Raw genomic sequence first — 23037 nt, forward strand, 5'->3', positions numbered from 1 at the left:
CTTACATAGCAGCTCCTTAGAACCTCAGCTTAAGATAAGAAAACAACTTGACCCATTCTTCTTCCCACAGGCTTAGTCACCTTAGCATAACTTCCTGAACCTCTTGCTCATGAACTCTTTACCCTGCCAAACATCCTCTTTGTGGCTTCCTAATATCCTGCCTACACTACCATCTGGTGCACAAACAACCCATTATACCCCTGCCCATATCCTGCTGTGCTGACTATATAAGCTAGCCTGAGAAAAGTAAAGTATGCCACTTTATCAGGATCCTGTCTTGTGTTTCTTCTTTCAGTGTCTCTTTCCCCATTCCCTATTCCTGACTCTCTTGCCCTAGGTTGACGTCCTGCAGGTCAGGACAACTGGTGCCCAACATGTGGCTTGATACAGTTGGGAATCTGGGAACTTCAGTGTTCATCAGCAGGACGGGCCACTCCATGCAGTAAGACATCCATTACAAGGTCAATTATATGCCTTGGATGGAGGAAGACCCAGCAGCCTACCCAGCTCTTGGGACTTTCGGTTGATGAACACCTCCTATGTGGAAAAGTTGAACAATGGGACAAGCATTTAGCAAGGAAGATTTATTTCTTTCTGGGATCACAGAATCTCTCAAGATATGGGGAACTGGAGTTAAGAAAAAACATTTGGGAAGCAAGTTGGCAGCCACCACAGGCTCTGGTGTAAAAGTCCCTCGAAATTTCCGACCGTTGGAAGAGTTGGAAGAAGGACAGAAAGGAGTAGGCGATGGCACAGTTAGCCTGGGTCTAGAGGACGATGAGGAAATTACACTTACAAAATGGACAGGGATGATAATTGGGCCTCCAAGATCAATTTATGAAAACCGAATATACAGCCTTAAAGTAGAATGTGGGCCTAAATACCTGGAAGCGTCCCCATCTGTAAGATTTGTAACAAAAGTCAATATGAGCTGCGTGAGTAGTTCAAATGGAGTGGTGGATACAAGGGCCACGGCAGTGCTGTCAAAATGGCAGAAATCCTATAGAATCAAAGTCATCCTGCAGGAGCTTCGGCTCTTGATGATGTCAAAAGAGATCCTGAAGCTGCCACAGCCAACAGAAGGACAGTGTTACAGCAATTAGTCACCAAGGGCCTGGCCTCCCCTCCCCAATCCAACCTAAGTCTTCATTTTCCACAATAGTTTATTTTCTAGATTCATCTTGTAGACCTCAAAGTACTGGAGAGGAAGCTCCACTCGGACTTCATCCTGAGACACTGTTCTGATACTAATTACTTGTCCATTTGAAGAACCTAAGTTGTGCTGAGTAACATCTGTTGAGTGTAACCACTGGCTGCGTAGTTGAAGTTATGGGATCAAGAAGGTGTGTTGAAATCAGTTTCCTTTGGGAGTGGTGGTCACAGCTAACGAAACTGAACAGACACATCACACAATCACCTGTTGCTGACACATGGCCTGGGTCTGCCTTTGCCTGGCCCACCCTCCTGTCACAGCTCTGTGGTGCCCTTAGAATAGAAGGGAAGGATTCAGGTAGCAGCTGTGGGAATACTGCTGGGCTCCCTGTGCTTTGGCTTCACCCCTGCTTTCTTTTTATTAAACTTTTTTATTTGAATTAGAATCAAGATTTATTTATATGACATTCCCAGTTCTCTTTTTCCTCCTGTCCTCCCCTACCACTCCCCACCTACAATCCTACCTATTACATAACCTTTCTTCTATTCTCCCCCTGACTTAACCTTTCTGCTCCCTCATGACCTCTGCATCCTTCCTCTTCTTCCCTTCTCATTCTCCTAGCTCCCCCCCTTCCCGTTCTCTCAATTTGCTCAGGGGATCTTCACCCTTTCCCCTTCTCCAGGGGACCATGAATGTCTCACTTAGGGTCCTCCTTGTTTACCAGCTTCTCAGACAGTGTGGATTGTAGGCTGGTAATCCTTTACTCTGTTTGAAATCCACATATGAGGGAGTACATAGTCACCCCGTCTTTCTTAAGTCATGCCTCATCCAAACCATTGTGTTTCTGCTTTCATTTCATAGCAGTAATCAAGTCCATAGACCTTCAGCTGAAGCCTCCTCCAGGGAGGAGAACGCGGGAGATGTAAACCCTGACACTCGTGCCCTCTCTAGAGGAGAATCCTCTCCTTCTTTCCTTCCAGGTCCCGAACAACCCATTCTACACCTCCCCTGAAAATGACCCCAATGACCAAGCCTCAACCATCAGCTTGGCTGGATTTTCTCTTATGGGAAAATAATCTCCTGTTACTCCTTTTTGCTTCTTTCTACCAATTCCTACCACTTCCCCCTGGTGAACCACCCTCATCCCTTCCATCCTTGGACCACTGATAGGGCTCCTCTTGCTAATCTCCTTTAATTGACTTGTGGCCTTTGTCAAGCAACAAGTGGACTCTGCAACTAAGCCTGTCCTGGTCCAACACTTAAGCTCTCCTCCTCCAAGGATGACTTTGGCCACTTTAATATAAACCTTCTTGGGCTGTTCCCTCCAAAGAGGAATTAACCCACTTCCCCATGGCCAGCTTCGGAGGTGCAGACCTGGATGGTCCTGCAAGGATACCTCCTCTTCTGAGGAATACGCCTGTGTGCAATGGGGTCGATGTCCTAAAGCTTCCACACCCCAACAAAAGGTATCTGGAAAGCCCTGCCATTCAGGGGGCTCCAGGAAGTCATCCCCAAGGTCAGAGAAAATTGTCCTTTTTAAAAAACTACATTGATTATCCGATATGGGGCCAGCCCTCTGCTGAAAAACTTGGCCACTTCTTTTTATACAAGGAAGGGGGAATATGGTGGGAGCCAAATCTAAGGGTTGGGCATGAGATCCTAGGCATCCCAGGCCATTGTTGGCAGGCCAAAAGTTGTATACTAACTTTTACATAGCAGCTCCTTAAAAACCTCAGCTCAAGGAAAAAATAACTTGACCCAGTCCTCTACACACTGGCTCAGTCACCTCGCAACCCTTCCTGGACCTCTTACTCATGAACAATTTAGCCTGCCAAACATCCTCTGTGTTGCTTCCTAATATCTTGCGTACACTAACACCCGGTGTACAAACAACCCATTCTACCCCTCCCCATATCCTGCTCTGCTGACTATACAAGTTAGAATGAGAAAAGTAAAGTTTGCCACTTGATCAGAATCCTGTCTTGTGGTGGTTCTTTCTGCGTCTGTTGTTCCCTTTCCCTATCCCTGACTCATTTTTCCCAAGTTGACAACCTGAAGGTCAGGACAACTGGAGCTCAATGTGTGGCTCTATAGGGCTGGAGATCTGGAAACTTCAGTGCTCATTGGAGAGATGGGCCTTACTATGCAGTAAGGCGTCCATTACAAGGTCAATTATGAGCCTTGGTTGGAGGAAGACCTGGCAGAGTGCCCCACTCTTGGGATTTTCTGTTCATTAGCACCACCTACATAGAAAAGGTGAGCAATGGGACAAGCTTTTAACAAGGAAGATTTCTTTCTTTCTGGGATCACAGAATCCCTCAAGACCAAGGGAAACTGGGTTAAGGAAAAGCAATTGATAAAATTAGCAAGGAAGATTTATAGCTTTCTGGGATCATAGAATCCCTCAAGACTTGAGAAACTCGGGTTCAAAAGAAACAATTAAAAAAAAAGTTCTTCATCTTTATCAGGGATCTTTGTCCATGGTTCCCCCAGGAAGGAACCATTAATGAAAAGAAATGGGCTTGAGTCGGCAACTGCCTCCAAGAATTGGTCGTCTGACAACATGGCAGACCAGATGGGTTCATAAGACACAAAGTGTAACAGTACAGTGTGGGACGGGGCCAGGTTAGGGAAGGGTCACCAGTGGGAAGCCCATGTTAGGTTGGTTTAAAAAGTCAAAGAAAGAAAGCTTCACATGATCTTCTTAATGCTATCACTTTTGAAACTGTTGCTGTTCTTTGCTTCCTCCCCTGACTTGCAGATCCAGGGCGAGTTGGTCCACTGTTAAAGTGGCCAGTGGTGGGGGAGAATTCAACATTCTCCTTGTCAATTCTAGGTGAATGCTGGGACGTTGCAAGTGAGGTCCCAGCATTAGAGAGGTTAAGGTTGACAGTGATACTAAGTTGGCTCTGCAGAGCAGGAGGGTAAGGAAATGTGGATGTCAGGAGGGACTCCTATCATGAGACTTTTGGGCCTGAAAAACATCCCTGTCCAAATCACCACTCTTGGCATTTCCATTTTCACTCTGTAGCAGTAATCAAATCCTTTGTCCTTCAGCTGAAGCCTCCTCCAGGGAGGAGGACTCAGGAGATGAAAACCCTGACACCCCTGTCCCCTCGGGAGGAGAAGCCTCTCCTTCTTTCCTTCCAGGTCCTGATCAACCTATTCTACACGTCCCCTGAAAATGACCCCGATGACACTGACTCAACCATCAGCTTGGCTGGCTTTGCTCGTATGGGAAAATCAACTCCTGTTACTCCTTATTGCTTCCTTCTACACATTCCTACTGCTTCCCCATGGTTAACCACCCTCCTCCTTTGCCTACTCGGTCCTTTGATATGGCTCCTCTTGCTAACCTCCTTTGACCCTTGGGTCTTTAATCGACTTGTGGCCTTTGTCAAGCAAGAAGTGGACTCTGCCACTAGCCTGTCCTGGTCCAATTCTTAAGCTCTTCTCCTCCAAGGATGACTTTGACCCCTCTAATATAAACCATCTCGGTCTATTTCCTCCAAAGAAGAACTAACACACTTCTTCAAGGCCAGCTTCAGATGTACAGACCTGGATGGTACTGCAAGGAGACCTCGTCTTCTGAGGAATATCCCTGTGAGCTATGGGGTTGATATCCTAAAGCTTCCCCACCTCCACAAAAGGCATCTGTACAGTCCTGCCTTTCAGATGTCTCCAAGAAGCCATCCCTGAGATCAGAGAAAAATGTCCTTTATAAAACCCACATAGATACTCCTATTGGGCTCCGGGCCTCTATCCCCCTCTGCTGAAAAATTTGGACACTGCCTTTTATACAAGGAAGGGGGAATATGTTGGGAGTCAAAGATCTCAAGGCTTGGCATAAGATCCTAGGCCATGCTTTGCCAGCCACATAGTTGTATATTGACCTTTACATAGCAGCTCCTTAAAACCTCAGCTCATCACAAGAAACAACTTGACCCAGTCCTCCACCCACAGGCTCACTCACCTAGGCAACCCTTCCTGGGCCTCTTACTCATGAAATCTTTACACTGCCAAACATCCTCTTTGTGGCTTCCAAATATTCTTCCTAAAGTCACACCTTGTGCACAAACAACCCATTCTACCCCTTCCCATATTCTGCTTTACTGTTTATACAAGCCAGCCTGAGAAACACAAAGTTTGCTACTTGATCAGAATCCTGTGTTGTGGTCGTTCTTTCTGCGTCTCTTGTTCCTATTCCCTATCCTCGACTCTCTTGCCCCAAGTTGACGTCCTTTGGATTGGGAAAATTGGTAACTTTTGTGGTGATGCCGCTTCTCTTAGAAGTAGCTGTATCTGAACTTTTACTTTGTAAAGGGCTTAGGGCTGGGACTGCTTTAATTGCCATGACCAATGAATTTCAAGTCTTGTGGTGTGTATTGTGTGTTACTTTAAATGTATATTACTAAAAATCTTTCATTTTAGATCCCTTGTGTTCTACACACCTATTATAACTATGTCCTATCTCCTTCCTTCCCCTTGACATCATAACTTTACCTCCATCTTAAAGACTCTTAGGGGTGTGCCATATGTGCTTTGCTTTGACATGGAGCCCGGGTAGAGCCTCAGAGCCCAGACAGCACAGCCATCAACCAAAAACCAAATTCTAAGGCTCAGTCGGGGCGGGGGAGGGGCTCTCATGGGGACTCGGTGAATCTGACCAACCTTTCCTAATGAAAATTTCCCAATATCCTCAGTGGTGATGGACTTACAGCCATTTTGACCTTTGGCTTTTCAACTTCTAGGTCAGATTTGGCTCTCTGCTGTTCTCCTACATGATTTTCCCTGTGATGATTAAAATGTGGTAATATAGGAGCTGAGTCTGCTTAAACCATCTCCCAAAGCAGACTGACTCCCCTGCAGATCCAGGGCTGTGCTTTTTTATTGCCAGTACCTCAATAGTCCTGCCCCAGAGGTCTGTCCTCTCCCTCTGAACTCTGGCCGGTCCTTTCATAACAACGGCCCCTTTGTTCCACTTCAGGAGAGGGGCTTTGATTCCCTGTTGCATAGCAGTGATAGTGAGCTCACCACCACTCACCAAAGTCTGTAGTCTCCCACATTCCTGGTTCCTCTCAGCAAAACCAAAGCACTATCTATTGTTTCCTTCTTGCTTTCCCCACTATGCTCCCCCTGCGGTGGCAGCCAGCACCTTCCTCACTGGGCCACACCTCCCAGGCTTTTCCCTGCAAACCCAGCCAAGCCTCCAGTAAAACAGAATTATGTACCTAATTCCCATTTATTCTCATCTTGGTGTAAAGGATGGGGCCAGGGTTCCGTGGTGAGTGTCCCTTAATGATACGGGATGTGGAGTGAGGGGTCTGGGGAGGTGTTGCAGAGCCCTGGAAACAGAAGGAGTGAAGACTAAATGCTAGGGATCTTTGAAAACCTTACTGAGGTTACCCGAGGTCCGAGTGACAAGTCCAGTGTGCATGGCAGGAAACACAAAGGCAGAGGTGCAACTTTCTCCTAAGGTACTGCTGCATCACCCATAGCCCACCGTGTCCTCCCCGGGATCTGCAGAGGTCTGAGTGCCTGGCTGGGTGCATAGCATAGAGGTCCACACAGGGACACTGCAGTCCAAGTGGGGATCTCTTAGCAGTCTTCCGGCTTCTGAGTAGGGTCTGTGGTTTCGCCAAAGCTGAAAAGTTACAGCCTACAAATCTGTCCAGCTCCAGGTTCCGCCTGGAATCTGTCCAGGTTCTTCCAGGAAGCATTCCGCCCCCAGAGCCAGGCTCAGGCAGTCCTGGCGCCCACAACAAAGTGAGAGTTCCCTTGGGAGGCGAAGGTCCCAGGCCTCAGACCTTGTAGTAAATGTTAGCAGGACTGTGGGGGCATCTCCTGCACGATGTACACTGGGTGCCCATATTCTCCTCTGACCTTCTCATAGTGTGGGCGGGAGACACTGTCTGCAATCTTTAGCGGTATGAGAACATCACTGGGTTCCCAGCCATAGTTGTTGCCACCTCGCTTGGGTGTGGTACTGTGTTGTGGAGAGTGTTTGCGGTGCCTCCTGCGGTACTTGAGCAGCAATACCACCAAGGTGATGATGATGACAATGAAGATGATGCATCTTGATATGATTCCTGCGAATAAGGCCACTTTGGAACCCGGATTGTTCCTGGAATGCCCTGCGCTGTTACCTTCGGTGCTGATACCTTCACGGAAGCAAGAACAGCCAGTTATTGTGGTTCTGAGACTCTGCCCTCTAGCTTGAAGAACCAACACTCCAATTGTAAACAAGTAAGCAAGGCCAATGCTCAACTTACTGGGTCCACTTGACAACAGATCACCAGATGAGGTGAAGGAGATTCAAAGGTCCGACACTCACTCACCAGGCCAACCACTTCCTAAAGATTACACAGAAAATCTGGAACTTCCCTAGTTTCAACACTTCAGGATGCATCGGTAACTGACACACCTGGTGAGCTCTGCTCTTGTGACTGTAAGACACTGAGCGGGCTGAATTAATCTGTCTTGGTGGCAGAGTTAATATTGACTCACTGGGAGCAAAGACCCCAGGAATCTGTGCCCACAAGTGAATCCCACTGGTTTGGATGTGTTTTGAGGCTCCTCTGCCTCTAGGGGTTCTACGAAAAATGCACACCACAGATACACAGCCCCACTACACTGTGTCCCTGGATTTGGTTACACAAAAGGGGTTGTTGAATTTCTCCCATTTGTACCAGCTTCCAGCTCTGGACGTCTTGTTGGATCATTATTCCTGGTTGATCCAGCAGGACTTGCATCTACATGAAGAAAAAGCGATTAATCATGGCACAGACATCTGACAATGTAGCAAGCTTCAGGAGTTGCAAAGACATCTCAAGAGGCATGAACAGCAATGAACATATGACTCTTTATGCAAAGCACTGAGAAATACAAGAATATAACTTCCTTTTTAATCAGAATGGTAATCCTAGTTATTTGTTAGGTTTAGATTAGGAGGCCATCTGTGCAAACTATAGGGATTCTTGCATTTGGCAGTCAAAGCATTCCAGATGACATTTCAATTTCACTAAACAAGTTGATTGACAGCTATACTAGTCTCTAATTAGAAGTATAATTGTTTCTTTCTTCACAATCGGATATTCTACGTGAAGATGCAGGTCTTGGTTTGTCCAGATTTGAAAATGAAACAAAGCAGCATAGCCAGTGCTAACGTACTAGACACTTTGATTTTTTCAAAGAGGTATTCTGCATTGTAAACAGAAATATACGTACCTGTGGCAGCACACAGATACCCTGTCTCACTGGCCTGAACTTTTAGAGAGATCTAAATGAGAAAAACTGAGCATGTCAGCTTGCGGGACTCAACCAGTGGTTCAAAGTGCAGAAAATGGTCTGCCTTCAAAACTAACAAGAGCGGTGATGGTGAGCGTCACCCCAGGTGCCACGCTAGCTGGGGGCTGTACCAGCTCACAGTGGGGTCACAAAGCAGCAGTTGATCTTTACCTTGTCCAACTTTCATGATGATCTTCATGGCTCTTGTCTGGCACACCCCTCCCTCCTGGATATTCAGGCCTTCCAATGACCCATTGGATGTAGCTGATTAAAAATAAAATGGACAAAAAAATAAAGAACAAATCAGGAAATCAATACGATTTCATGAACATGAAATGTCTGTAAACAATTTGAAAAATAAGAATTCACTCATTGTCACAAGTTTTCTGAATGTATGGGATGCTGAAAGCTGAAAAGAAGTAGAAAAATAAATAAAGAGAAATGGATCCTGGAAACATTGTGACATGTAGGATACCTGCTTCTAAATGCAATTAAACACACCCTCCCATATGCACATGATTTAGTATTGCTCTATAGGTAAAACGGACAGCACCTTCCAAAATACCCACCAACTCCTAGGAGGGCCAAACAAGAAAGTGCAAAAGAGCAAACATAACGGTTATTTCAAAACTTGGTAATCATCTCCCAACTCCTGCTTCCTCCACTCCAGACCTCCTGCTTAAAGAACAATGAACTGGATGCTATGCTTCTCAAACCTCCAAGTTCTGTAAACACTATCAGGGGAGCCTTCTGACACCCCCTTGCTCCTTCCTCCAGCCAGGAATGTGCTGAAGTAGCATCCTAGAACTCAAGTCTTCTGAGTCTGCGTTCTCATCACTGTGTAAGTCCCTGCAAGCATGTGTTTTTATCAACCCCCATCAGCCGCTTAGGCCAAGTTTCCTGCTAGGGAAAACTCCAGCTGGACATAGGGTTAGCATACCCCTTTCCCTGTCGGGGTTTTGGGACAACATGGATATAACCAGGTAGGGGCAACCACCTTGCCCCACATTGGCCAGCTGGGCTCCTTTTCCACTTTAACAATGAGGGGTGAGAGGGAACATAACCCTTCTACCAATATCTTTCTGTCTGTCTAAGCTGTTCTGTCTAGACACATTGCTATTTGTCCTGAAGCCAGTGAATTCTCTAAATGGCTTTGTAACTAAAGCTGCAAAGTATGGATGCATCATGTCTGTCTCCTGCCATTATGCTCACTGTGTATGTATGCTATGCATGTATGCTCCAATGTTTCTCACTCCCTGCAGTGTCATGTGTGTGCTTTGCATATTTGTACAGTATAGTCACTATCATTATCTATGCACAATCTCTATGCTACTCCTGTACATACACCATGCATTTCTGCATGTTCTCTTTACAGTGCATACATGGCTGGGGAAACATGGCTACACAATTACATTAGTAATCTACGTTTTTTGGCCCTACCTTGGGTTTTGGCCCTGACAAAAGTGTTCTAAGCCATACTGTCTGGGTTTTCCCTCAGCAGTGAAAACGGCTCCATTTTCTGTGTTGCTAGACTTGAAAGTGAGACAGGCAAGAAGGCCACAGCATTTTCCCAAGGATCAAGCATATCCAAAGAGTTGGAGTTTTAGGGGTAAATGTGTGTATAGTAAGAAACTATATAAATTATTTTTTGTCAACGTTATCTTGTTTTTTCTCCCTCCAAATTTTTGTCTATGCCTCTTGGCTATTTTTTTTAACTGTTTTATTTTGCTTTAATTTTTTATTGTCTTTTTTGAGACAGGGTTTCTCTGTGTAGCTTTGGAGCCTATCCTGGCACTCGTTCTGGAGACCAGGCTGGCCTTGAACTCAAAGAGATCCACCTGCATCTGCCTCCCGAGTGCTGGGATAAAGGCATGTGCCACCAATGCCCGGCATTTTGCTTTAATTTTTATCTCCATCAAAATGGGCACAGCTCACAAATGCATTTCAGATATACCCAACGAACACCTATCCCCTACTCCTGAAATAATGCCACATTATTATGACAGATGCAGGGGTATCATTCAGGCAGCACTCCTACACTTTACTCTTTTCCATCAGGACATAACGTGATCACCCATACTGGCTTTTGTCTGTATGCCCCATGCTACTAAGCTCTGAGCTCTGCCAGTCTGGAGTGATGGTGTCATGGTGAAGTGTACCCCTATTACATTTTGCTTTATTGAGTCCTAACTTTGAAACACAGTTCTTGGAACAGAATGCACACTATATGAATGAGTGGATGAATGGTTGGACGGACAGATGGAAGGATGGAGAGAAAAAGCATAACACAGATTTACCTATAAAAACCTCATAAATGTTCCTTAAAGATGGTTTTGTCAGTAGAGATACTGAGTCCCTGCGTATAATTTACTTATTTTAATACCATAAGAATCCTGGCAGGTTTGCCCCTGCTGAGTATTTATATTTAATTAATACTGTCACTACAGGGCCCCAATTTTCAATTAATTTATTTTGAAAAAAACAAAAAGAACAAAGCTTCTTAACAAATGATTTACCATGTTAATTTAAAGGAAACAGAAATCAATACAAACCTAGTTAGCTTATCCCAATGCCTACAAAATAAAGAGAGAGAAATACACTTACATATGATGTAATAATCTTTGTTCTTCTGAAATTCTAAACCCCAGATGCTGTTGCTGAATTCTTGAAACTTGATGGTAAATTTCACATCTCGGTGTGGTCGGGAACAGTTGAGCAGGGTTTTTTTTTTCTTCTTAATAATGCATCTGTCTGCTTGGTCTCTATCAACCATATAAACTTTATAATACTCATACTGGCCAACAGTTTTAGAGTCCACTTTTGGGCAAATAATATCCAATTTGTCTCCTATCTGTGGGTATAGGATCAGGCCTTGTCCAGGTAGAAATCTAAAAAGCATAAAAGAAAAGCCACTGAGTTGGTAAAAGTGAACACCCTTATAGACAGGCATCAAAGAGCCCTACACTACAAATCACCCCACCATGACATGTCACTGCTATACTTTGGTTCTCCAAGGGTGTCTTCACGGGACAAATGCTTTTAGGAATTTACCTCAGAAAACAAAAGGACAACCTTTTCCCTTCTTGAGCCATCAGGCTATCAGGCTGGAACAGCCTGCTGACACTTGGTCCTCCCCCGCCCTCCCTGTGCTTGTAATATTCCAATAATCTTTTGTGCAACTTTACAACTCTTCCCTGGTGATGAGGCAGACCTTCCCACCTGCTTGTGTTTTTTTTAACCTTTGGCATCTCAGTTTATTAGGCATGCCAGAGAAATCTCATCAATTCCAGGAATGGCATATGCCCAGAACCTTTGTTGTCCTGGTAGTTTTCCTGAGCTATGTTGATGTTAATTAACAGACAAGTTTCATCAAGAATGTTTCAAATTACTTATTATAATTAGTCAGTCACTGATATAACAATGGGTTTTTAATTACACAGTACAAAAGAAATGTCTTATAAGCCCATAAAAGATAACCAGAAATAATTAAATCATATTGATACAAGATGAACAGCCCTCCCCTTCTGAGGACAAGTACCCCCTTGGTCTACAACCCCCCCATGTATTTGCTCCAATTATTTTTTCATAACAAATCTTTAGAACTATGACTACTGATACCAAATTCCTTGGATGCTCCCAGCTAAAAGCTCTCCTCCTTTCCTTTCTTGCTGGCCATATTGCTGAAAGATCTTCCCTAACGGGGAGTTTCCCTGAGACACCAAGTCAAGAGCCTCCTGATGAACATCCTCAAGCAAGTGCTAACACTAACAACACACTCAGAGAGAGCTACCAAGCCTGCTGTTGCCTTTAAAAGCCTCTGATCACCTGCCTGCTCGGTCTTATCCACAGAAACTTTTCTCTGGAAAAGTGAAGAAGGGAGGAAATACCAGGCAGTAAACACTAAAAGGCTCTTTTATATTACCCTCCCAGAAAGAGATCTTTCTGGTCTCATAGATACCATTGGGCCACAAGCTTTCCAAAGACTTCCAGCCATTCTCAGGCCAGGGAGCAATCACACTAACAGCCACACAGGGCGGCCTGCTCCTCGGAAATGCAAGTCCTTAGAGGCTCTCTATGCTTCGGTGGCCAGAGCTCAGAAATCTAAGTATTAAAGATCAAAATAGTGAGTAAATGTAAGGCACCACACCCTCCCTAACACGTAACAAACAGAAAACATGCTTCTCCAGATGCTAGGCACGCATATTACTGTTTCTCCCCTCTCCCCTATACAAGTCAGTGTTTCTAATCCTCTCTGCAGCACACCCAAGTGGTCTCAAGGAACACAAAAACATACTTATGTCGCTCTGTGGCTCTGAGGGTTTCATGGGGATTTCTTTAATCTACACTTAAATATAAATATTAAATCCAGACCGGAGGAGGAGGTGCTGCCTCTCAAAGAGGCTGAGAATTAAAGTGCAAAGGGGAGAGAGGCAGCCAGGCTGTAGAAGGGGGGAGGGGCACACCCATCACTAAGATTCAGAAAGGAAGGGTGAATTCTGTAAACACCTGAGCTAGCATGACTCTCAACCACCACGGAAGGGCCCCAGTCTGAGTGGCAACAGCAGTGCTCAGGTCACAGCCAGGCTACTTGGGGCACCACGAGGTGCCTGTAGATCCCGTTTGGCTACAAAGATGGCACGCCAAGGAAGCAAATATAACACTTACATTAAAACACAAAACAAAACAAAAATCTATACCAGACTACATCAAAGATGGCCAGAGTAACTTTAAAACAACTTTAAAACAAAGGCCTTCTGGCAACAGGCAAAATATCTATTTTGGGTCATTTACAAGTGAAGAATTTTTGCCCTTACAAAGGGGAGAGTGTTTGGTCAATTGTGTTGGTGAATTTGGAATTTACCACTTTCAAGACAGTACCAGCAGTTTTTTGCTTATGGGCTAATTTCTAAATCAATGCTTTCATCTCTACTCTGAAGCCACTCACCATACCCTCAACTCCAATTAGGCCATTGACTTTGCTTCTAATCTCAAAGGTCTGCCTCCAAGCCAGGAGTCACCCAGCGTCTCCACACTCTCCCATGGCTGAGACCTGAATTCCCCACAGCACTTTCTAGCCTTAGTTAGAACCATGTGTGGTTCCTGAGACCCTGGCTTCAAATCCCAAAGATGGCTGGCATTTTCTAAACCAGAGCACACCCTGGGAGCCCAGACCTAAAAGTTAGTCTCAGGCCTGACTTTCTCCCCTTCGTTCGCTTTGCTAAGAACATGTCTGATCAAGAGACTAGCAACACTCAGATACGAAGGCTGCAGAGTTGACTGGGCAAGGCTCTGAGCTTTCCCAAAAGGCATTGTTAAAATGGAGCCAGCACTCCGGACCTCGTGGAGGCTGGGCCACCGGTGGCAACGCGAACGGAGAGGCGAGGTTGCAGAGGGCGGGAAGCCCGAGTTCTCCCAGGAGCCAACGAGCTCCCCTGCACAAGTCCTGGCTGTGGAGCAGTCTCGGATTTACGCCCGCCTCCAGGACACTGCGGGCCCACTGTCCCCTCCTGAAAGGGACGATCCAATAACCCAGACCCTGAATTTCTGTTGCCTTCCTGCAGGGCCCCGGCAGGTGGCTCCCGTGCTCTACAAGATCACAGCATCTCTGCTGCATTCCAGAGCCCGCCCCTTGATGCACATCTGCAGGGCCTTTAGTGGCGATGTTCTCTGTCTCCAAAAAGAAAGGAGGTCCAGCCGGGCGTTGGTGGTGCACACCTTTAATCCCAGCACTTGGGAGGCAGAGGCAGGTGGATCTCTTCGAGTTCGAGACCAGCCTGGTCTACAAGAGCTAGTTCCAGGACAGCCTCCAAAGCCACAGAGAAACCCTGTCTCGAAAAACCAAAAAAAAAAAAAAAAAAAAAAGAAAGGAGGTCCAGGTAGAGTCATCAGACGCCTTTCCCGATTTGCCACCCGAGTCGCCAGGGCGTCGGGCACCCAGGAGTACTTGAGTTTGGAGCCTCAGGAAGAGCTCTTTGGAGAATGAGCTCTCAAGTCCGGCCCGCCCCCACCTAGAGAACGGTGGCGGGGTGGGGACTGGGGTATGGGCACCTCAGGCTCTAGAAACAGGCTCAGGGCCTCCTCCCAACAGGACCACACAGCGGACCCCAATGCCCAGTGAGAAGAGTTTGTGGACGCCACTTACGTGTAGTTGGAGGAATTCCAGTAGATAAACTCTAAGACTATTGGTCTGGAGATTAAAGTGCAAAGTGGAGAAGGCAGCCAGTTCTGCATAAAACCATCCAAAGTCACCAATAGGAGTTCCACAAGGAGTCCCTCCTGGACCAGGACATGGCCATGGCCAAGCTGTTCCCTGTTCTGTGCACTCCAGGACCAGTGCGATGCCTATGCCCGTAGCAGATGCCTTCCAGCCTCTGATCCATGGCCTCTTGGACTGATTATGGCACCAAAGTGATCCCGCGGGATGAACCATAGTCAGGATGGACTCCCAGAGCAGCGCTAAGCTTTGCATCCCACCCACAGTGCGCGCCTGACTGGCGCCAATCCCCACAGCGCTGACTATTTCTGGTTCTCTCTTCATGCAGGTCTCCTTCTCCACTTCCCGCCACCCCTAGGAACAGAGCCTCCAAAGCTCCACTGCAGACATCTGGGTGGAATTTCCTTCCCTAACTTGCAGAGCGCTCTAATACATGGAAAATCCTTTAGAAAGAATTTTGGGGAGGCCCGCTCCTCCAATATGCAAGCCCTTAGCAACTCTCTCTGCATCGGTGGCCACAGCTCAGAAAACTATACTATTGAAGACCAAAATAGTGAGTAAACATAACAACACACTTAACAAACAGAAGACACTCCAGATGCTAGACACGCAGAATACTGCTTGCCCCCCCCCACAAGTCAGTGCTTCTAATTCTCCCTGCTGCACACCCAAGTATAGTGGTCACAACGAACACAAAAACATACTTAGTCGCTCTGGGGCTCTGAGGGGTTTCATGGGAATTTTTTAATCTACACTTAAATATAAATATTAAATCCACACCGGAGGAGGAAGGGCTTTCTCTCAAAGAGGCTGTGAATTAAAGTGCAAAGTGGAGAAGGCAGCCAGGCTGGTGGAGTGGGGGAGGGGCTCGCCCAGAGCTAACCTTGGGAAGAGAAGAGTGAATTCTGGAGGCTGGCATCACCCTCAACCACCAATGGAGCCCTAGTCTGAGTGGCTACAGCAGCATTCAGTTCCCAGCCAGGCTCCTTGGGGCACCACGAGGTGCCTGTAGATCCCGTTTGGCTGCAAAGATGACACGCCAAGGAAGCAAATATAACACTTACATTAAAACACAAAACAAAACAAAAATCTATACCAGAGTATATCAAAGAAGGCCACAGTAACTTTAAAACAAGGGCCTTCTGGCAACAGGCAAAAAAATCTATTTTGGGTCATTTACAAGTGAAGAGTTTTTGCCCTTTCGAAGGGGAACGTGTTTGGTCAATTATGTTGGTGAATTTGAAATTTACCACTTTCAAGACAGTACCAGTTCTTTGCTTATGGGGTAATTTATAAATCAATGCGTTCATCTCTGCTCTGAAGCCTCTCACTATACCCTCAACTCCAATTAGACCATTGACTTTGCTTCTAGTCTCAAAGGTCTGCCTCTCAGCCAGGAGCCAGCCACACTCTTTCAGGGCTGAGACCAGAACTCCCCACAGCACTTTCTGGCCTTAGTTGCAAAAGGAGGTAATAGGCAGCATCCAGGTGAGGTTACCTAGACCCTGGCCACAAATCCCAAAGGATGGCTGGCATTTTCTAAACCCGATTTAGTTAGTCTCAGGTCCGGCTTTCTCCCCTCTGTGTGCTTTGATAAAAGCGAGTCTGATCAAGGGACTAGCTACTCCCCAAATAAGAAGGCTGTAGCATTGAATGGGCCAGGCTGTGAGCTTCCCCAAAAGGCGGGGTTAAAATTGAGCCAAATCCCCGGACCATGCCGGGGCTGGGCCACCGGTTCCTACGCGAAGGGAGAGGCCAGCATGCATAGGGAGGGCAACCCGAGTTCTCCCAGGAGCCAACGAGCTCCCCCACACACTTCCTGGCTGCAGAACAGACTCGGATTCACCCCGGCTCCTGGACACTACCGGCCCACTGTCCCCTCCCGAAAGGGACGATCCACTGCCCCAGACCCCCAATGTCTGTGGCCTTCCCGCGGGGCCCCGGCCAGTGACTCCTGCACTCCACAAGATCACAGCATCTCTACCCCGTTCCGGGGCCAGCCCATAGTTGTGCATCGCAACCCCTTTAGTGGCAAAATCCTCCGTTCTCCAAAAAGAAGGGAGATCCGGGGAGAGCCGTCAGACCCCTTTCCCGAAGTGCCACCCGAGTTGCCAGGGCGTCGGGCATCCTGGAGCACTTGAGTTTGGAGCCCCAGGAAGAGCCCCTTGGAGCAAAAGCACTCAAGTCTAGCCTGTCCCTACCTAGACAACTGTGGCGGGGTGGGGACTGGGGTATGGGTGCCTCAGAGTCTAGAAACAGGCTTCAGGCCTCCTCCCAACAGGACCACAAAGCAGATGCCCTGGTACCCGCCCGGAGCCGGGTGAGAAGATGGGTTTGTGGAGGCCACGTACTTGGAGTTGGAAGAATTCCAGTAGATAGGCTCTAATACTATCCGTCTGAAGAGCGCAGTTCTGCATAAAACTATCCAAAGTCTTCAATAGGACTTCCACAAGGAGTCCCTCCTTGACCTGGCCATGGCCATGGCCAAGCCGCTCCCAGTTCTGCGCAGTCCCGGAAGAGTGCAGAGCCTATGCCCGTGGCCGATGCCTTCCAGCCTCTGATCCAGGGCCCCCTGGCCTGATTACGCACCAAATGTTCCGGCGGGCTGAACCATAGTCAGGATAGTCACCAAGGGCAGCGCCAAGCTTTGCATCCCACCCGCAGTGCCTGCCTGACTGGCGCCAATTCCGACGCTCCCCTCCCCATTGCTGGTCCTCTCAACTTGCAGCTAGCCTTCTCCACTTCCCGCCACCCCCAAAGGCTCCACTGCAGACATCTGGGTGGAATTTCCTTCCCTAACTTGCACAGCGCTCTAATACATAGAAAATCCTTTAGAAAGAATTTTGAGGAGGCCTGCTCCTCTAATACGCAAGCCCTTAGCATCTCTCTCTGGATCGGTGGCCACAGCTCAGAAAACTATACACTTAAAGACCAAAATAGTGAGTAAACATGAGTCACCACTCCCTCACTAACACATAACAAACAGAAGACACTCCTCTCCAGATGCTAGACACGCATAATACTTCTTGCCCCCTTCCCCCAGACAAGTCAATGCTTCTAATCCTCCCTGCTGCACACACAAGTATAGTGGTCACACCGAACACAAAAACATACTTATGTTGCTTTGTGGCTATGAGGGGTTTCTGGGAATTTCTTTACTACACTTAAATATAAATATTAAATCCAGACCGGAGGAGGAGGGGCTGTCTCTCAAAAAGGCTGTGAATTAAAGTGCAAAGTGGAGAGAGGCTGGGGAAGGGAGGAGGGGCGGGCCCATCGTTAACATTCAGAAGGGAAGGGTGACTTCTGCAGGCACCTCGAGCTAGCATCAGACTCAGGCACCACGGGGGTCCCAGTCTGAGTGGCGATAGCAGTGCTCAGCTAGCAGCCAGGCTTCTTGGGGCACCACCAGGTGCCTGTAGATCCCGTTTGGCTGCAAAGATGACACGCCAAGGAAGCAAATATAACACTTACATTAAAACACAAAACAAAACAAAAATCTATACCAGACTACATCAAAGAAGGCCGCAGTAACTTTAAAACAAGAGCCTTCTTGCAACAGGCAAAAATATCTATTTCGGGTCATTTACAAGTGAAGAATTTTTGCCCTTTCAAAGGGGAATGTGTTTGGTCAATTATGTTGGTGAATTTGAAATTTAACACTTTCAAGACTGTAGCAGCAGTTCTTTGCTTATGGGCTAACTTCTAAATCAATGTGTTCATCTCTACTCTGAAGCCACTCACCAAACCCTCAACTCCAATTAGGCCATTGATTTTGCTTCTAATCTCAAAGGTCTACCTCCAAGCCAGGAGCCAGCCAGCGTCTCCACACTCTTCCAGAGCTGATACCAGAACTCCCCACAGCACTTTCTGGCTTTGGTTGCATGAGGAGGTAACAGGTACGGTTACCTAGACCCTGGCCACAAATCCCAAAGGATGGCAGGCATTTTCTAAACCTGAGTTAGTTAGTCTCAGGCATGGCTTTCTCCCCTCCGTGCGCTTTGCTAAAAGCGAGTCTGATCAATGGACTAGCGACTCCCCAAAAACGAAGACTGTGGCGTTGACTGGGCCAGGCTCTGAGCTTTCCCAAAAGGCGTGGTTAAAATTGAGCTAGCTGTTGGGACAAGGCTGGGGCTGGGCTACCGATTCCTACAGGAAGGGTAAGGCCGGAGAGCGGAGTTCGGGCAGCCTGAGTTCTCTCTGGAGCCAGTGAGCTCCCCTGCGCACCTCCCGGCTGCCTAGCAGAATCCATTTCACTCTGGCTCCCGGACACTGCGGGACCACTGTCCCCTCCCCAAAGGGACAATCCACTGCCCCAGATCCCCAATGTCTGTTGCCTTCCAGCGGGGCCCAGTCTGGTGGCTCCGTAGCTCCTCGAGAGCGCATCACCTCTGCCTGGCTCACGAGCTCTTCCCCCGCCCCCCCGTCGATGCGCGTCTGCAGCCCCATTAGTGGTGATGTCCTCTATTCTCCAAAAAGAAGGGAGGACCGGATAGCGCCATCAGACACCTTTCCCGAGGTGCCACCCGGAGTCGCCAGGGCGTTGGGCACCCTGGAGCACTTGAGTTTGGAGCCCCAGGAAGAGACACTTGGAGGCCGCGCTGGAAAGTCCAGCCGGTCCCCACCTAGAGAAATGTGGCGAGGGAGGAGTGGAGCACCGGGGTCTGAGGTTTTAGAAACAGGCTCTGAGGCATCCTCCCGCCTGGACCATATGGCGGACCCCTCCCGGGCCAGGTGAGCAAAAGGGAACTTGGACGCCACTTACCTGGAGTTCGAGGAATTCCAGTAGATAGGCTCTAAAACTGTAGGGCTGGAGATCGCAGTTGTGCAGGAAACCATCCAAAGTCCCCAATAGGACATCCACACGGAGACCCTCCTGGACCCGGCCATGGCCATGGCCAAGCCGCTCCCAGTTCTGCACACTCAGGGAAGAGTGTGGAGCGGATGCCTTCCAGCCTCTGATCCGGTGCCTCCTGGCCTGATTATGGCCGGCAAGATCCAAGTTAGGAAGGACTGGCGGGGAGCGCTAAGCTTCTTAGCCCACCCGCAGTGCTGGCCTACCTGGCGCCAATCCCAACCCCCCACCCCACCCCGCTCCCCATTTCCTGTCCTCTCTCTCTGCAGCGCCCCTTCTCCACCTCTTGCCACTCCCAAGAACAGAGCTTTCAAAGCTCCACCACCTATGTCTGGGTGGATTTTCCTTTGCTAACGTGCAGAACGTTCTAATACATAGAAAAAGCACTGGGGTTTGCTTTAGAAAGAATTTGGGGGCGGGGGTTGGAACACAGGATTCTGTCCAGATCTGCTGCTGTTTCACAAATCACTTACTCTAGTAACCGCAACCTCACTGTACACCACACAAGAGGGAGAGCATCCCAATCATGCCAAGCAAATGGCAACTAGCTAAAAAACGTATGGTGCTGTGCATTAGCCAATGTGACCAAAAATAGGGTGACAGTGTCCTTCACCAGGACAAGTCACTTCTAAAACCATCAACACACATAGCAGATGGCAAAGAATCAATTAAATGGAATTCCAAGAAATGAAAAGATAAGCCTTCTACTGCTGGGGAACACCTATATCCATCTCCCTGTGTTTGCCCTTCAGCAGTACTTTCAGTTACTTTCCAGTTAGGAAACCTAGTATCAAGTATTCACCTGACTTCCTGAAGTGGTGGTAACTCCCATCTTCAGCAGTCTCATGACCAGTTATGCCAAGTGCACAAATGGCTCTGGGTAGAAAACGACAGAATTGCAGACAGGTGAATACCAGTAGCTCAAGCTAATTGCAGCATGGAAAATGTTCATTGGTGGCCACACAGACACATACACACAGCATATACCTGTACAGTTAAGTGACCAAGACATTACTCAGAACAGCAACAGGCATATTTGCTACCTCCTAAGGGAAACTATAGCCCTTACCTAGGAACCTTCATTTGAAACATTGAAGAGTCCTCACACCAAGAAAATTTAAAGGTTTTGTTTATAAGTAGAGAATTATGTGAACTACACAGTATTAATGGTAAAAACTACAAATTTTAAATATTATAATAAAAATAAACAGCCAATAGTTAATTCTATAACACATCAAAAATTTAAAATAACTCAAGAAAACAAACCTGGGAATTAAAGGGAACATCTGAATTGCTAATAAATTGTGAAAAATCTCTTAACCTTTATCATGTGTACACAAAAGTGGTGGAACAAGAAAAGAAAACAAATCTCTATATTGTTGTAGCACAGTAAAAGGTGGGTACATATTATTAACAATGATATGCTTTTTTCTGTAGCCTGGTGGACAACAGTTAACAGTTACTAAGCACAGGAATAACTGAATATCTAGGAGTCTCTAACAGTAGACATTGAGATATGTTATTTAGCCACTGTGATTTCTTTTCATATGTAGCAGAAGAAACTTAATGATGGAATAAAAGGCACAAAAGGGCTGATGTCAAGTATTTGAACCTCAGGCTACTCTTCCGACACAGTGTTTGTAACACAAGCAGAGCAAAAGCAACTTTAATGGACACTTCCAAAACCTTGAATATATAACTGAGAACAATGAATGCGAAATGAAAATTTTCATCAGAAGAATACAGTATAGGAAGGAAATAGTTTGAGCTAACTTATGTTATGAGATTAAGCATTATAATCTATTCAGGTAAATGAAGTAAATATGTATTTAGAGTGACAGGGTATCCTGTTTACCAAAACCTCACTATACCTCATGCCTACTTAAAATTCTATCATTCTTCTTTATTATATCAAAGAATTGAAACTGAAGCAACAGCATTTTCCATAGCATGCAAACACAAAAAAAATCTACCATTTAATCATCTCAAGCAACATCTTCAATGCTAAACAATGATATGATTATTTCCGGGGACAGGGGCCTTCACTATGCCGTACCTAAGGACCTCCAAAATCATTTTATGGCATTTTATTGATTGGTAAATACTAACATGCTTCAACAAATAAAAAGATGAGGCAGATTCTGCTGTATAAAATCCTGGTTATCGCTAAGTTTCCACATGCAAAAATACCCAAACAAATCCCCAAACCAAAAGCTGAGCAATATTAAATATGTTTATCCCACAAATAAATATGCAAGGTTAAAGATTATTTTAGCCCTATTGAACATACAATGTCAAGTTCTATCTGACGGTCCAACCACTCTGAAAGTGACTTCTTTGTCCATAAATTTTAAAAACATATTTTCTAGTGTTTATTAAATATAATTTTTGGCAATAATACTTATTTTCTATAATAGAGGAACAGGTTTAGGATTTTCCAAAGATAATACTTGATGTTTTAACTCTTATCATCATAAAGTAGTGTCTGTAAAAATATCCAGTAGTACTAATTTACAAGTATATTTAATGTACATACAAACCCTGTGAAAACTATAAACCAGAGGAAATCTAGTATAGTTCTAAGGCTTCTAAAGTAAACCACTCTTTAGACTTACCAGAACTTAAAATAATTGCTTAAACATATGAATTTAAGACTTTGCTTTATTCAGCAAAATCATTTATTTACAGTGGGGAATGCTGGTTTGATTTTGTCAATGAAAGAAACAAGAGTCTGAGAGAGACCATACTGCACTGTGGATACTTCTGTAGCAGGCCAACTGTTATCCTTACCTCTTATCTGGAACACCAAGAGATACAGTATCACAAGGACACTGCTGTAACAATACCACAAAGGTCCAGCAAAACCCTGGGAATTTCGCAATGCAATTACCAAATTTTCTTTTTTTATAGATGTATCAAAAACCCGAAAATCAGCAAAACAGCATTATTACGTAGTAAACAGAGAATATCCCCGAAGTCAGTGGTCAGTAAACACCTTACCAGACCAAGCTATTCACCAAGTTACCTGATCCTCAGCAAGCCATCAACCAGTACATAATTCCAACAGGTGAAAAATACAACACTTATGGAAGACAGCAATGATTTGATAATGATCTGACAGAATGGAAGAAAGCAGGAAAAATAAAGGGATTGCCGAGCATAGCCCCTTTTAGAACAAGATAACTTTCCAAATTAAAACAAACAAAACAAACAAACACAAAAAAAAACGACTTCGACATGAAGCTACAATATGACATTTATTCATTTTTCTTTGTATAAATTTCAGAGTCTGCCATTCAATCCTGGGTTTTTAATAAGAAGGGCAGGTTTTGCCTGGACTTCCCCTTGTCCTGGCAAATTATTTGCACTTCTTTTTGTTGGTGTTGCAATTCTTGTTGTAGTTTCTTCGTTTCCTCATGAGTCTTTCTTTGTTCTTCAACAATTCTTAATTGTTCTTTGACCTGAAAGTTAACATAAGAATGAGATCAGTTATTCCCGTCTCTCAGTATCTTTGGGTACCAGGGGACA

General features: G+C 46.0%; 2 protein-coding genes across 2 annotated transcripts in view; one reads left to right on the forward strand and one right to left on the reverse strand.

Annotated features, from left to right (window-relative positions):
• The window catches only part of LOC113838584 (ephrin-B2-like), a 665634-nt gene extending 646084 nt beyond the window's left edge, over positions 1–19550 (reverse strand). The window contains exons 1-3 of the mRNA XM_035453536.1: positions 19420–19550; positions 11045–11328; positions 8612–8704 (exon numbers count right to left, since the gene is read on the reverse strand). Coding sequence (XP_035309427.1) covers positions 8612–8704; positions 11045–11328; positions 19420–19550 — 508 coding nt within the window. The remainder of the gene's footprint in view (positions 1–8611; positions 8705–11044; positions 11329–19419) is intronic.
• LOC118237734 (ubiquitin-conjugating enzyme E2 variant 1-like) lies at positions 375–1305 on the forward strand. Its single transcript, XM_035453524.1, has 2 exons — positions 375–442; positions 656–1305. The coding sequence occupies exons 1-2, from the start codon at positions 375–377 to the stop codon at positions 1101–1103; spliced, it is 516 nt and encodes a 171-aa protein (XP_035309415.1). The 3' UTR covers positions 1104–1305.
• Positions 19551–23037: the final 3487 nt, after the last annotated feature.

This window comes from Cricetulus griseus, unplaced genomic scaffold (assembly GCF_003668045.3).
Source record: "Cricetulus griseus strain 17A/GY unplaced genomic scaffold, alternate assembly CriGri-PICRH-1.0 unplaced_scaffold_1, whole genome shotgun sequence".
In the NCBI taxonomy this organism is placed as follows: domain Eukaryota; kingdom Metazoa; phylum Chordata; class Mammalia; order Rodentia; family Cricetidae; genus Cricetulus; species Cricetulus griseus.

Excerpts from the sequence above, each read along its gene's own strand:
- LOC118237734 (XM_035453524.1), top strand. The coding sequence starts at position 375 with ATGTGGCTTGATACAGTTGGGAATCTGGGAACTTCAGTGTTCATCAGC. Across the intron at positions 443-655 it reads AGGACGGGCCACTCCATGCA|CAAGTTGGCAGCCACCACAG; the intron begins GTAAGACATCCA and ends ACATTTGGGAAG.